Source organism: Bactrocera tryoni, chromosome 5 (assembly GCF_016617805.1).
Source record: "Bactrocera tryoni isolate S06 chromosome 5, CSIRO_BtryS06_freeze2, whole genome shotgun sequence".
In the NCBI taxonomy this organism is placed as follows: domain Eukaryota; kingdom Metazoa; phylum Arthropoda; class Insecta; order Diptera; family Tephritidae; genus Bactrocera; species Bactrocera tryoni.
The window spans coordinates 44,236,192-44,252,564 of NC_052503.1; the positions used below are offsets into that span (position 1 = coordinate 44,236,192).

The 16,373-nt window shown below is 33.4% G+C and overlaps 1 protein-coding gene across 2 annotated transcripts in view; it reads right to left on the reverse strand.

The window, feature by feature from the left end:
* The window catches only part of LOC120778660 (glutamate receptor 1-like), a 136,338-nt gene that overhangs the window by 93,975 nt on the left and 25,990 nt on the right, over nt 1-16,373 (reverse strand). For both annotated transcript variants that reach the window (XM_040110585.1, XM_040110583.1), the window contains exons 3-5: nt 10,136-10,288; nt 9,523-9,650; nt 5,377-5,506 (exon numbers count right to left, since the gene is read on the reverse strand). In XM_040110585.1, the coding sequence (XP_039966519.1) occupies nt 5,377-5,506; nt 9,523-9,650; nt 10,136-10,288 (411 nt within the window). The remainder of the gene's footprint in view (nt 1-5,376; nt 5,507-9,522; nt 9,651-10,135; nt 10,289-16,373) is intronic.

Genomic DNA, 16,373 nt, shown 5'->3' on the forward strand with positions numbered 1-16,373 from the left:
TCTTTCTTCGGTTTTCCTCTTCAGCGCTCAAATGGCTGCTGGCATATTTGACAAATGATTTCAAAGAGGATTTGTTCTTACTTGGCAAACTTGTTTATTTTCTTAATAAAAAAATATTTGTTTAAGTAATCAACTTTTTGTTTACATAAAATGCAAGTCAAATAAAATATGTGGAATATTTAATTTTTTTGTTGAAATTCTATGGAATTTAGAAAGTCATTTGGTAGTCATTGCTCTTAATAAATATAACAAATTTAATACATTTTTAATTTAATCAAAGTATTTGTAGATAAATTCTTTGAACTAATTAAAAGTGGTAATTAAGTTTGTATTTATTTGACTTTCTTTATGAGAAGACAATGTTTTCCATTTGTTGACAGTGATTACATAGAAAAATGAGAAATTTGAGAATGTGAAGAGAATAAATTTAAAACGCGAATATGGAAAAAAGAGATATTTTATTTTCTGAAAATTGGAAATTTTAAACACTAGGGTACCAGTGTTTGCTTTTGTTAATATTAGTTGCTGACAATTCAAACTTAGTTCTTAGCTTATGTATAAATTAAAAATCAACACTTTTTAACTCTTAAAGGGTTGTGTGGGTTTCGTTGAGCCAAAACAACATATTTCCAATATATTTTCTTTTTTAAAAATTTAAATAAATTATTCAAACTTTTCCTTATTTCAAAGATACATACATATTATAGCAACATTTTGTCAAGATTTCAAAGAAATATGTTAAAAACTCGAACATTACGACGTCATTTTCGGATGGCCCTCGGAAAAAAGGTCCCTCCACATTGACAGCAGAACTTCTTCAACTTTGTCTCAATTAAGACCATAAATAGGTATTGGGGAAAGGAAATTAGTACAAATCGGTAGACGAAGAAAACGGATGTCTATACGCGACAGGAGGATGTACACCAATTGAAGTATCTCTGCATGATAAGCAAATTTCCAGCCTAGACTTAGAGTACGACTCCGATCTAAATAATGAAAGTAGTGTGAGCTTTTAAATAAAATAATATTTGGTGAAATTAAAATAATATTTGGTTTAGATCTGAGGAAATTTGTGACTGAATTACCGTCATAAATCTGCCAGAAATATGAGCCCGAAAAATTAAAGAAGCCAATAGTGTACCAAAGTTAATAAAGCGACATCCAGAGAGAAGCTAGCTGCAGTGAAAGCTAGGTGGTGTGAGAATATATATGGTTGGATCAGCTTTAAGCACAAGCTTTAATTTCTTTGTAAGTTATGTATATTTATAAATATATATTCTTGCTTGGTTCTCACGCAGGGAATTATTATTTTTATTTTTATATGTGTACAGTTCATAGCTGCAATTACAGCCGGAAATTTCGCAAACTGTAAAAATTTTAATTGAACAGCGTTCAGCTCATTCCTATTTTTCGGAAAATGAATATATTTATTTCGTAAAACTGCAATATAATGTGATATTACTCGGACAAATTTTGAAACTGTGGCTTATTTTACGCCAAAGAGATCTCCATTCATACGTTGCAAGCATAATAGCGAAGGGTCAGTAAATGCATTTTTCCAGGTAGCATACAATTATTCCTGTAAATATAGCCATACTCAGGTATAAATGTATCAAATTTATTTATATACAATTTGACGATTTTTGATTTCCTGGCCGTATACGCGCCAGAACTTGCCACGCCACTTCTTAGCTCAGTCGGAACCGGTTCCGAAAATCTACCGAATATTATATTTGAAAAAAGTTTGGACGATTACTAATTATTTATTTGTGACGATTTATAATGATATTCCAAATGTCCTCGATGTCGACCTCACTCATATCAATATTATATTCGCAAGACATTTCAACAAATTATCAGCGAAAGCAATTGCCGATTATACTTTTACAACATCAGCTTATCACTAGTCATATGACTAGTGGTTAACCAACAGAGATTTTTTCTTTATTAATTAAGCATAGCTTATAGAAAGTAGTTGGTATTGGTTAACTAATCACTGTGAATTCGGCCCTTAGTATATGAAGGCAGAAGTACATAATTCATCATTAGTTAAAGACTAAACTAATTATAAGCAGCATCGATTCTGGAAATTAATAGACACTTGCACTGCGATTTAATTCACATTTTGTGTCGATTATAAGTTCGACTGATATTGGGGCCACTTAACTGTCACTACACACAACCCATCAGGCGACACTAGAATTAGATTCAAGTACGCATTTTTTATTCTGTATTTATGCTACTTCAAGAAACTTCTTCAATCATCAGGTCGTCCGGATGCCTTCAACGTTCTAATAGATTGACTTTTGTGCCCTTCTATGATTCTCTTGGGTTATGTTTGCGATTGAGCAAGAGAGAAAACAGAGTAAGTTAACCTACCATTGTTCTACGATTTTGGCATAGAAAATAATTACAGCCGCAATTCTAAGTTTTAATAACATTGATTACCAATTACAAGTTTTTATTATTTTATTTTGACAAACTTCGTTTCCAGATTTGATCGAATTTATTTATAATTATTGGAAATTCACACAGGTATGCCAGCATATTAGAAACACTATCAGGGGTGTTGTGGAATCCAAGACAGAATTGCTTAGCTGTCAGAATTGCAAATCAATTCTGATTTTCAATAGTGTCACAGAATCTGATTGGATTTTCGTCTTTTCGAACGAACGCAAAAGCAATATTCGAATCAGCTGTTTACTAATGTGACAAAACTTGCAAATTAATACATTTGGAAGCAATCCTATTAAAGTTTTTAATGAGTTCCGAATAAAGAAAGATTTTAAGAGACAACATTTATCGAATAAATATAGACGCATTTGGGTGTTAAGTTACGTTTAATACGATTTGTAAATCTTCTTTAAGGGGGGATTTTTTTTTGCTTAAATCTCTTAAAAATTATCTAAGAATATGCCCCCAATATTATGGATGGGAATTTGAAATATTGTCGAAGCTAGAAGGGAAATAGTGACCGAGCACTGGTAGATATATATATACATATATGAGCGCTTGGGCAGGAAGCGAAAACTTTGACTCGCGATTTCTCGGTTTTCATTCTTACGATTTTTCTTTATTGGCGGACAGGATAGAAAAAACTAAACATATGAAATTGGGGTAAAGTTTGTTATCTTTCGCATTAAATTATCTTCTATTTAAACAAAAAAAGCTAAGAAAAGAAAGAAATTTTTTTGGTCAAAAGCCACTTGTTTCTTCATATTTTAAAATTCTTTAAAATTTTACACTTATTTTTTGAAATTTTCCTAGTTTAACTTGAACAAAGTTATTAGCAAATATGAATCTCTTTGAATTTTTTGTTTCCGATAGAAATTGCGACCTGCATACTGCCCGCCGTCCGACAAATGCACATGCGAAATGCATTGGACAACTGCTTCGCTAAGGCAGAATATCAAAGAATTCGTATCCAAAAAATTTTCGGATGATGTTTAAATATATAACTATAAACCCTAGAAATTTCGCTTTAATCAATTATTTCTTTCCCTACAAAAAAAAATCGATTTTTAGGCCCCTAAAGCAGGCTCCTCCTTAAATATCTGCATTTTTTTTTCAAAACTCAATAATTAAGACATTTCGTGTTTTATTCTTATGTTTTCTTCTATAGAAATAAAGATAAATTAATTCGTAACAATAAAATAACATGAAGTTAAGAAACTTACATTTCAAATATGTGTGCGAATATCTTCTTGCTTTGTTTCTGACAGCAAAACCGATAAAATTGGTTTCCGTGACACCCAAAACCGATACAAATTCTGTTTCGAATATCAAACCAATAATGTCTGAATTCATGACACCCACTGCTTTTTTTGATCGGTTTCAATTCTGATTCCGACCACTATCAGATTCCACAACACCCCTGTATATAAAGACAATTGTAGAAGCTGTTTAAAAGTGGAAGAAAAAGAGGCTGTAAGACATCTTCTATGCGAATGCAAGACTTTATATAGGAAAATAATAGAAATTATGGTATCGGTAGAGGACGGAAGTTGCACAAATAAAATTTTTTTGTACTGAAAAACTTCATCAGAAACATAAATTGGTTCAAATAGGACACAATAGATTGAGGAGATTTTAGTCCCGGTGGTCTCACAATGAGCATCCTCCAGGCCTAGGTGCGTCATTAAACAATCACTCTACATACCTATCTACCATGGAATTAACGAGAAACAGAACCGAAAAGTATTGTAGCGCAATTGCTAATGTGTTATGAATGAAAGCAGAATTATGTTCCATAACGCCCTAACATCCGTGAATTGAATTTCCATTATTTATTATATAATAATTTAATCGCTTAAAATTTTTAATTTTTCTGGCTTGATGAATGATTTAAATAAAATCGAATTGTAGTACATTTTGTCGATTTTAATTTCTCTATTCGATAATTATAGTAACTTAGTGTGAACATGAAGAGTCTAGAAAAAATGGGCAAAAATGTGAATTGAAGTTAAGAGTAATTATCCGCATAATTATTTTTCGTTACAAATGAATACGATTTTCTGAGATAAGAGACACAAAAACAACCCGCTACTATAGCTTGGAATGTGTGATTTGAAATCAATTTGTAGTCAAAATATTTCGTATATTTTTCTTTTATGTGTTATTTTCTCTAACTGAAACATGAATGGCTTGTAATCCTACAATAGAAACAGAAATTTGGTCATAGCTGACCAAAAATATGATTTCTTAGTAAAAGTATGCAGTTTTGTCTCATAAATTATTTTATTAATTAATTCAGTATACCCGATGTAACATTCAGCAATATCACATTAACTTTCGAAAATCCTTTTAAAAGATTATGGCATCCGGTTGAATTTGCTTTGTAGGCGGAGGCGTATGAGTAACATTTTCTTAACAAAATTCGCAAACGAAATTCAACCGATTTGCATTATTTTAGTTGTAAGCAATTAAAGTATACACAATATTTTGTCCAATGCAGACACTTACACCACACAGTGAAGGATTTTTATTAATTGAACAATTTGTATGTATCTGAAATACCTTATATACATATATGTATACCACAGTGCTCCATTAATGGAGCTCTGGTTTGATGATGGTTTAATGTTTACTCAAAAATAAAGCTTCATTTACATTAATACATAAATTTAGCGATGCATAAGCAAATTTATGTTCGCTGTAGCAGAAGCCTTGACAAATTACTATCTATCATAAATATACAGTTCACGCATTTGGTATGAACAAATTGAGTGAACGCTGTCAGTGGGTTAACGGCTTGTGAAAATTTATTTCTCACTTGCCACTACGTAACTGTTAATATATATATCAAAAATGGTAAAATATATAGTATACTATATTTGTACGCAATTTTTTATATTTTACGTAGTATTTCGTACTTACCATCATGTGAGTCGTAGAGATAAATTATTTTACGCCATCCATAAAATTGTATTGTATCGATAATCGCCTGATGATAATCCGGGCGCATACTTATGGCATAGTCGAGGAAGCCGGATGAGGGCGTCAGCACCTAGCAGGCGCGTGCAAGCGTTTACGAATTGACGGCACAGTAAAATTGGGATTGGAAAAAAGAAACAAAAAGCAAATTGTGGTGTGAATTGAAATCGTGACTGTGGCGAGTGTCGAGTACTCGCAGAAAAGCCAGTTGTTGGCGCAGAAAAGTTGCGACAGCAGTGTGAGTAAGCAACGGCGCCGGAGGTGGAAGTTGTGTAAGAGTATATCTGCCTCCGCGCAACTATAGCGCAATTACGTACACATACTTATAAAATGTAATTTTTTGCGGATATTTTATACATATTTACTATTTATCTTATTTCTTGTAAAAAAAAGTTATTTTTTCAAGTTTCGGTTTCTTCATAGCTTTGCTTTTGTCGAATGATTTATGTTGATTGTAATAACAGTGGCTTAATGCCGCAGTAGTAGCGTAGTGTGTCTGTGCAATGACGACATTTCAGAGTTCGAAATGTAGTGAGAACTGCGCTGCTATGAAATATCAAAGATTAAGGAATTAGCTAATGCAAATGTCAGCTGTCTTTCAGCGTGACGAACTTCTCTGTATAAGATTTCTCTAACAATCAAAGCTGTAGTTGTAAAGATTTGCAGAGCTCTCATCACAAACTCGAAAACATTTCATCCAATCTGTGTGTGTCGTGGAGTGCACCGTACACTGCTAGTAAATATTTATGTAATTGCTATAAGCATGGCGGCTGCCTACAGCTGTACTAAAGCCCGACGGACCACTACAACTTCTGCAGCCATTGGTGTTGATGTTGGTGTACAGCTGAGGTTTTCGACACGACGCAATATTATATGCTCTTTAAACATGTTACTGGTTCGTTAGGCTTCAGGCCCTTTAGCAGGGGTGTTTTGGGGTGTTGTCGTTCTGTTTGTGTAAAACGAAATAAAAGCTGAATTTATTATGATTTGTGTGCTGCGTACAGTTTTGGACATTTATAACTTTATTAAGCATTTCATAAATTTTCGGTAACGGCTTATTGCTACCGCAGGCCTTTGTCCACAGTTTTTTGTTACTTACAACTTAGTTGCTGGCGCTTTGAGTGTTGTTGTTTTTCAAGACGGTCACGGTTAACTCCGCCTAATGGAGACATCTTTATTGTTTTAGTTAAAATCTGCTTTATTACCACTGAGGCGTATGATTAACATTTAATAAAAATATGATTAAATAAAATTTATGGGCACAGCATAAATTTTATGCAATAAAATAGAACATTGTGTAGCATTTTCGTATTTAAGGGAGATAAAGTGAGCAGATGTTCAACTTATGTTCCGCGCAGATAAATCTTTTTTGGATTTTCGTTCATAACTTAACCTCTAAAGACATTATTCCATTAAGCTCAACTTTAGTTTATCAGTTTGACAACCTGAAGGTTATTAATAATGTGTTAAAGAGGTCCCAAGAAAACTTTAATTGCAGAATGGCGGAGCTTTCTACCTTTATTTCAGGTTCTATATATTCGAAAACTAAAATTTTTTAAAATATATGTAAAGTGTTTTAGTCATGCGTAATCTCAAAATTATATTGAAGAATTGTGCGTAAAAACAAAATAATTTATAGTTATTTAGCAAAGACATCTTATTACTTATAATAAAAATCATCCTTCATAATTAAAATAATTACTACAAAGACAACCTGACCAGCAGATAGTCAAACTGTGGGCAGATAGTAGTAAGACTATTTAATGTAAATCGGTCGACCAAATAACGTTGCAAAGGTAAGCCGAAGCCGATAAACTAAGTGAGAGCAGTTCAAAAATCAAGGTTAAGCTGACAGATTTGTTCGATTATCGAGTTGCGGTGCACTCCGTATTCGCCTGTTTTATCTCCGTGGCAATCCAGCTAACTCAAACGACCGCTCTGGATTTTAACAATTGTTTCGAAGATTGGAAGAAAAGTTGGCACAATTATATTGGAGCCAGGAGAGTTTACTTTGATGGAGACGACATTGATTTTGAAGAATTAATTAAGAATTTTAAAATTATGAATTATCATTGTTGGACATCACGCAATTTTATACTGTAAGCAAAAAAAATTGTAAATATTAGATAAATTTTTATATCATATTACGACAGAAAATTTTTGTTGCCTGAGCTATCGCACTTGCTGACCTTGTTGTACAAAACAAGGTCAGTCGTATGGAAGGAAGTTAATATATTGGATATGTGGAGATAAGATGAAGGTCTGAATTGATATAATTGATATTTGATGCCAAATATCATTATCTAAGAAGAAGTAGAACTTCCTAGAACGATAGTTTTCAAAGCAGCAGTCATTGCATTTGAAATCAAAATCAATTCTTTCTAGACACTCTTTTTGATATAAATAACTCTCCGTCTTCAAAACAGTCCCCCTTCTATATTCTACACTTATAAAATCGATTTATAGGATGATCTTTAGCTCTCCCGGCCAAGCACTATGTCATTTAGGATTATGAAAGTATGAACTTTTTAAAGCTCTCTTTATTTTTGGAATTTGGTTCCCATGGAGCCACGTCTGGCGCATATGGAGTATAAAACAGCGTTATAGTATATGCAGCTCAAATTGTATCGTACTTCCGATATTTTCGGAAAAAGTCACCATATGAAGTCGGGTCCAGCTATTTGTCGTCTGGTTTCTTGTAAAGTTATGGTCCGATTTCGACACTTTTTGGACGAAAGATGAAGTACCTCAGGGTACATTTTGTGCAAGGTTTTATACGGATAGATTGATTGATTCGAGCTTTCTTTCGTATACACATCGTATGACAGCTATTTGCTGTACTCGCCTGATCTAAACATTTTGTTACCTTGAACAATAATCCACTCGAAAATTCCTGAAGATTATTTATGAAATAACAGTTTTCTTTACAAGAACTTGATTCTGATCATTCAGTTTGTATGACATCTACATATATGCTATATTTATCCTATAACGGCGGTTACGACAAATGAGCAAATACTTTAATAGAAAAGACGTGAGAAAAATTTGATATTGATATCTCAAAAACTAAGGGACTAGTTTGTGTATATACAGCCAGTCAGACATAGCTTAATCCACACATCATTTGTAAATAGGGTCTCCTAGGCTTATTTTTAGGTATTACCAACAGCGTTGCGAACTCAATAAACCCTCTCTATGGTAAAAAGGATGCAGTTTAATAAAGCGGATCTTATTTTATTGTTTTTTTTACCCATATGCTTCTAAACGTATTTCAATTAAATGAAGTGTGATGTGAAAATACATTCTATCAATTGCTTTGTATTTATTTTAAATTGTATAGAACGGCATGCGTATAAATGTGCTCTTATTGAGTTTAAGCGAGTGAGAAACTGATTTTAAATCTAAATCGTAAAAGCCTTTGTTATAGTGGCACTTGTTATTTTAACGCCATGAGTGGAAAATTCGGGCTTGCAGTTTATGTTGGGATACACATATATGTATGTATGCTTAAATATACATATATATATGTTTATATAAAAACATATATTCGTATCATATTGTGCAAATTTCGCTACTAGTTTTTGTTGCACTCAACCACTCGAGCAACTGCACACTTAACACATTTCGGTAGCGACAATATGCCGCAAAAAATCCGCTGCTCGTATAAAACTGTAACAAACACAAAACCCTCAACACAAAGCAAGGCGAAAAGCGAAAAACGACAGAAAAAACAATGGCAGCAAGTCAAGTGCGTTGGAAAAATGGCACAGCGGCAGCTGCGGTGCTCGACTATCGATATTTTCACAAAAATACCACGTTTATTATTTATATGTGTGCACACACACATATGTATATGTGAGTACGAAAATGCGTTAGTGTTTGTTTAAGTGTTAAAAAGTTAGTATGCACAGTGCTGTCACACTTTTTTCCATTTCAAATATTCGCGCTCGCACAGACTTTTTTGCTTTGCACATTTGCATTGTTTATGTGTTTCTATGCACTTTTATTTATTTTTATTATTTCATAGTTTGCTTTTTCTATTTTTTTGTTTGCTTTATGTAATATAACCAGTGTGAAATTCCGGCTTACTTTCTCTGGAAACCATGGCGTCACGAATGGCATTTGAAACGTATTGCTGTACGAGTGCAATGTATCAAATGAATCCGGTGATACAGCGCCCAACATGGAATAAACGCCACGCGAAAATTGATTGCATACTGTGAGGCGCATACGCGTGCATACCAAAACGTGTTGACGCAATTGTTGAGTCACGTTGTGTTGCAGCATTAAATATGAGAATAGAAGAAAAACAAACGTCCATAATTAAAAATTGTTTATGTATTCTTACAGACATTTGTGTATATGCTTGTGTGAGTGTGAATGTTGTTAAGGATGTTGCGTAAATGCATGTGAATGGGGATTTTGCTGTTTAAATCTGGAAAATGTGCATAATTAATCAGCACCACATTGACAGCAGCAGCAGCAGTGGCAGCGATAGCATTGACAGCCGCAGCGCGCTTGCGGCAATCAACCAGCGAATGGCACACATTCGCTTGCGCGTGCGCTTGCCACAGCCACAGTTGCCGCACAAGGCCACCATACTGCAGCCACGTGATCTACTTAAATATGTATTATACGTCGATGAGTGTATTTTTGTGTGAGTGACTATGCATGTTTGAGTAGAATTTTCGCCTCGACGTACTTAAGCGTGACAATTTAAATGCATCCGCCGTATTGATGACATCCACGTATGCTTGCAGCTCGAAACGGCGTGACGATACGTTGAGATTGTGATTGAGCATTGCGTATTTAAACGCAGATTGCACCTCATCGGTGCCCTGCTCGAATATGGCGCCTGAAAAATAGAAAAGCGAAAAAATTTAATATTTTGCTTAAGAATATGCTACAAATTTTTATGATTTTATATAACAATAATTTTTAATTATTATTTGACTGGAATTAGAAACAATTATGTGTATACAGTTTTTATGTTGTAATTTTTTGTGCGGTTTTAATTTATAAAAACTAATTTTAAATTATAACTGAATACGCATAAATATACCACTACCTACTTTCCTAAATGGAAAGCTTTCTCTTAGCGGAAATCAAATAAAAAAATATAAAAAAAATTATTTTAAAAAAGGTTTCTGTGTGATAGGTAAATTAAACATAATACATACATAGTTAAACATAGTTAAACATTAAAAAAGTTTAATAATTTTTCGAGTATTTAAATTCAATCAAAGGCCGGAATTTTTGCTCTAAGGAGCAACCAACGTTTGAAAAATTCTATACATTTCAGCCACTTAGTGCTGAATGAATATAGGATTTGGCAATTCACAACTTTATTGGAGAGTTTGACTTTTTTAGTCTCGTCATTTTTGTTGGTTGTTTACAGTAACCTAAAATATTCATCTTGACCAAAAAATGAATTAATATCGCGAATATTTAGCGCATTTATTTATTACAAATTTCATCTGGGATAACTATAGGCATTAATAAGACTAGCAGTTATTCGATATTTCATGAATATTTTACTGTAAAAGAAATTTCGTACGTTAGAACCCTTAAAATTTGTCAACGCTCAAAAACCGGCTAGCGTTGATTATCGAGAGAAATGTTTGGTGTAAGTAAGCGTATGAGCACGAAAGTGAGCCAAATCTAACGGAAGCTGCTCGTGCACGAAGCACTTTAAAGCAAACTATTTTTTTTTGGAAAAACTTAACATGACGGAACCATACCACTAAAACAGGTCAGAACTGTAAATTCTAAGTGGTAAACTACCATAAGTTTATCTACTGTATTTCAAGAAATCAGAAAAACCATAGGCTAGGCATTCTACTGAAGCAATTGCATTTTTAAGCACCAAAGCATAGACTTGATGTGTCAACTACCGTATAGTCCTTACTTGGCACCGCTCGACGGATTTTTGTTCCCTATGAAAAAAATAAACCAAGAAGTGCGTTCAGCGATTTTTTTGGTGATAACTCAATCAAAGTAGCAAAAATGCATCGTCAACTGGCTCAAACGCCTGCAAAAGTATAAATATCCTTATGAAGAATATTTTGAAAAATAAAAAAGCGATTTTCGATGATTAATATTTTTGTTTGTTCTCAAATGCCGAATTATAAAAAGCAGGGTAATCGATAAAGCCTTTTCGTATTTTGTCAATAGATGTCGCTGCAGTCGTATGTGTATCAGTGATACTAATCACATTGAGTCATTAACCAAAAAAATTCCGGGAAGTTGAAAAAAGTTACAGCTGTTCAAAAATTAGTGAAAATAATGAAGAAATTCGCTTTATTTTGAAATTTTTGTATAAAAAAGAGAAGAATGCCACGCAAGCCACCAATGAAATTTGTGAAGTTTACGGAGACGATGCAGTATCAGTTCGTGAAGCACAACAATGGTTCGTTAGCTTTAGGAAATTTTGATTTACACTGATGAAAGTTTCACACTGATGGAATAATGTTTCTAGCGGAAAAATGGCAAAAAGTGTTCGACCAAAATGGTACACATTTGTTTATTTATTTATTATGATTAATATGAAAAAAGTAAGCTGAGGATTGATTAGAAATGCGAAAATGCTTTTTCTAGGTAATCCTGCATCAATGAAACGACATAAGGACTAGTTCAATAAAACTATCCATAGCGCAGAAAAACACAAAAGTCGGACAGCATAGAAATATTTTCAGCGGCAATCCGAAACATGGTAAAATATTTAATAAAATATATGACTGTGCATTATTAGATCGATAGGACGCTGAGGTCATAGTTAGACCCATATATTATTCTCCTCGATGTAAATTGAAATGAACGCAACTATTTTTTAATACGCTTTTATTAGCTTCACTTGCATGTATGTATGTTTGTTTGTAACTTTTTTAAGTGGTACTGAAATCTAGAATATTTGAGCGACACTGTAGGAAGTCGGTAGTTAGTTTAAGCAGCTCACCAAAAAGATGCGCTTAAAAGTATGCAACATCTATATAAAATTAGTTTTGGTGACATTTGAATAGCATACTGAGTTGGGCGTCGACCGTTCATAAGATTCAAGGTTGTAGCAGAGAACGTATATTTATGAATTATTTATAAATATACGTTCTCTGGTTGTACTGTAGATCATGCAGTAATTTATCTGGGCTCTCGACTGTTTGCTGCTGGACAAGCTTATGTAGCACTTAGTCGTTGTAGATCTTTGGACGGTATTCGAATTGAAGAACCAGACTGTTCAAAGTTGACAGGTAAAACCCCATGTAACAGTGAGGCTTTAGAAGAAATGATTCGATTTAGCCACTACTATACAGTATACTACTATACTATATCTGCCAGAATACCAAAATGAGACTTATGACTAACAGAGTCACTAAATTACGATTGTGACAATTAGAGACATGAGACAATCATAACAAGCAGAATACTGGCATAAGAAGTAATAATTCGTAAAGTCGTCAATTGAACTTGGTCGCAAATAATATAACAATTAGTCAATGAAAGGTTACGAGTAGATATTAAATGCTGCCTAATTATCGATTTACTTAATCAATACTACATGTCATAGTTCATATTTTAACAAATTTGGAGTTTCTCACATCAAACTAAAAAATTAAAAATAAATATAGTTTAAAAAAATAAAAAACACGCTTTTAAAACATATCAAACTATAAAGTGAAAAATAATTCTTTGTATAAACCAACAATAATAATGAAGAAAAAATTCCTGCATTATTGTGAGAAAAGCGTGGGGTGCTTGGTGACATATTTTTCATATATGGAGCATTCCACGCTTTTCTCACAATAATGCAGGAATTTTTCCTTCATTATTATTGTTAGTTTATACAAAAAATTATTATTCACTTTTTAGTTTGATATGTTTTAAAAGCGTGTTTTTTAGTTTATTTTAAACTATATTTATTTTACTATGCAAAGAAATAGTGTTATTCGGAAGTTTAGCTAAATATAAAAATATGAATGTTATAAAACCTTTCCCCCTTGTTACATAAAATTTAGCTGAGCTATACCATCCTAACTTTATTTTAATACACATAAAAATTATTAGACATCAATATTATATAATATGTTGACTTAAATAATAATATCTCCAAGCATTAAAAAAGATGTACGCTGCGTATGAGTAATCCCGCAGATAAAAAAGGCAAATAAACATTTAAAATAATGAGTGGTATAAATTAATATAAGTCATGTTTTTCATGAGCATAAATTCATAATAAAATATTTATCACATATGTATAAATATTTGACTCCAAACTTTTTAATGTGCCCATTGTTGTAAGTGGGAAAAATTAAATTAACATTTGTGCCACTCGTAAAAATGATATTAGGCAGGACGTTAATACCAAAGTTTGTAAATGTAGTAAAGCATCTTCGCTTTGTATACTTATTTACAAGTATATTTCAGCATGTGTGGCCTTATGTTTATAAGCACATTCTTTCTGTGTTATTTTGGCATCGCGTTGTCCTAATGTAAAATACCTAAGGCATTGTTTGTGCAATAAAATATTAGAATCATATTCGGTTTCAGGACTGATGTTTAACAATTCTTTCAAAAGTAAATCATATACCTAACTGATTATATCAATTTATGTTTCTTTGTTTTACACAAATGTAACCCATTTTGAATTAAAATATTTTACATTGCTACCATGTTTTGGAAGCAAGGAATCGTTTCGTTATGTTTGGAGTATATCAGGTACATATCAAGCATTATTTTTTATTGCCGAAGCCTTGAAAAGTTGTTATTATTTTTTCCCCGTTTGTGAAATTAGAACGTGTTTACTTATAGCTTTTAATTGGAAAATAATTGATTTACTCGTTTAATACCGTTTTTGTAAGTTGGAATATTCACTAACTAATTTGTAAATTAATCACAAAAAAACACGGTATCTGGGAGCTTGAATAGTTTTAGTACGAGCGGGGTTATAATTCGATTTCATCAATTTTTGCACTGTTGATAGAAGCTCTTAACGGATTTTTTCTAAGCAAATTTGGCGTAGCCAAGTCTGCAAGTCCCTGAACCCAATTACTATTTATTATTTATTTTTATTATTTATTGCTTAATATGACAAATTATTGGTTTTTGATCGGTGGTGTGTTGTAAACGCGCCAGTCGTCCGATAACGTCCAGCCGATGGATTGCTGGTGGAGCTATTCAAATACAGCAGCGAAGAGCTGATAGGGATAATCGTGGAACGTAAGAATTCCCGACGATTGGAATTTAAGTGTGCTCTGCCTAATCCACAAAGAGGGAAAACCACAATCTGCGCCATTTACCGTGGCATATAAGGTTCTGTCGAGCGTATTGTGTGAAAGGTTAAAGTTCGTCGTAAACTGATGATTACACCTTATCAGTGTGGTTTTAGGCCTGGAAAATCAACAACTGACCATATATGCGCCAATCCCCAAAGCTTGAAAAAGACCCCTGAAAAGAGGATCGATATACATGCATCCAACGCAGAATCAATCTCTCCAATAGGTCCTACTTCGAACTGAGTACGCAAGTTCTCTCTCCACGAACAAAGACCAAATTCTACAAGTCACTCATCATCCTCGTCCAGCTATATGGTGCAGACATCGTTCAGCGAATTAAGAGACAGCGGCTACGCTGGTTAAGTCATGTCGCGACATGTCGTCCCAATGGATGAAAATACTCCTGCTCTAAAAATATTTGACAGAGTACCTCTACCTTGTTAGAAGGACCATGCTACACTTATCGCGCTGTTATTACCTCGGCTAAAACCGCGTAAGCGGTGCATTCGCCAATAAAGAAGAAGAAATTAAACTTTCTTGAGGATTGCTATAGTAATCGGATATGATCGGTTAAATATATGTATCTGAATAATAAAACTTTTAAAATAGTTAATTTTGTAATTCCATATAATGATAATTTTCAGAACTCGCTATTTATCATGTTTATTTATGTTAAATTCTAGATATCAGAATAAAAAATTTATTCTCATAAGTTAAAGTGCCCTTTAATAAAGTAGAGCTTTGTAATACCAGGGCGTGTGTATAATGGCACATTGTGTGGTATTTTAAAGAATTTATGTATCAAAAAAAATAGGTAATTTAATGACAACAACAACCGAGCTGAATTCCAACAAACGCATACTCCATAAATCCGTTTTGGGCACACGCACATGCACACAAGTGCATTCGGGCAAACCGCTGGTGCACAGCAGTGGCATGACAGTGGCAACGCCTGTTGTGGCTGGAAAAGAGTTTGTGACAGCAAAAGCAGCGAAGTGAGCGAAACAGCAAAACAATTTAGTGAAATCTTCCTGCCGCGTTTGCAGCCAGTCGGTGGCTGTGAATGGCAGCTTCCGCAAGCAATGGTGGCAGCATTTGTCGGCCGATAACAAAACTTGCGCAGCAACACAAACAAACATTGCACATTAAAACAAAGAAATGTGTGCCATTTGTATTAAATTGAGTAAAAAATAAATAAAACAGAGAAAGGCAAAGAATAACACAAACAAAACAATATCCACTGTAATGAGTTGAAAGTAAATATGAAAACATTTTCCAGGAACGATTTGAACCCGCACAATCGTTCTTGGAAAATGTGCACAGTACATACATACATACATACGTACGTTGTCGCAAGTAATCTCGCACGAATATATAAGAACGTGTTTCGACATTGTACGGGCTGATCTTGTTTACAATTTACAACTAAACGGTAGTAGAGGCCGCGGTGACTTCAACTTATTATACGCATAGCTAAGAAAATATATTACATAATGTTTGCTGTAGGGCTAAACGCATTCGCGCACAAATGCTGCCACAATTTAACCGCACTTTGTGTTGTTAACTTTAAAGAAAGTAAAATGTTAGCTAATATCTTACTGTTATTATCCACTACGGAAAATAAAAAAATAAAAGTGTTGGAATTATATGAGATATAGAAATAGTATAAAACTT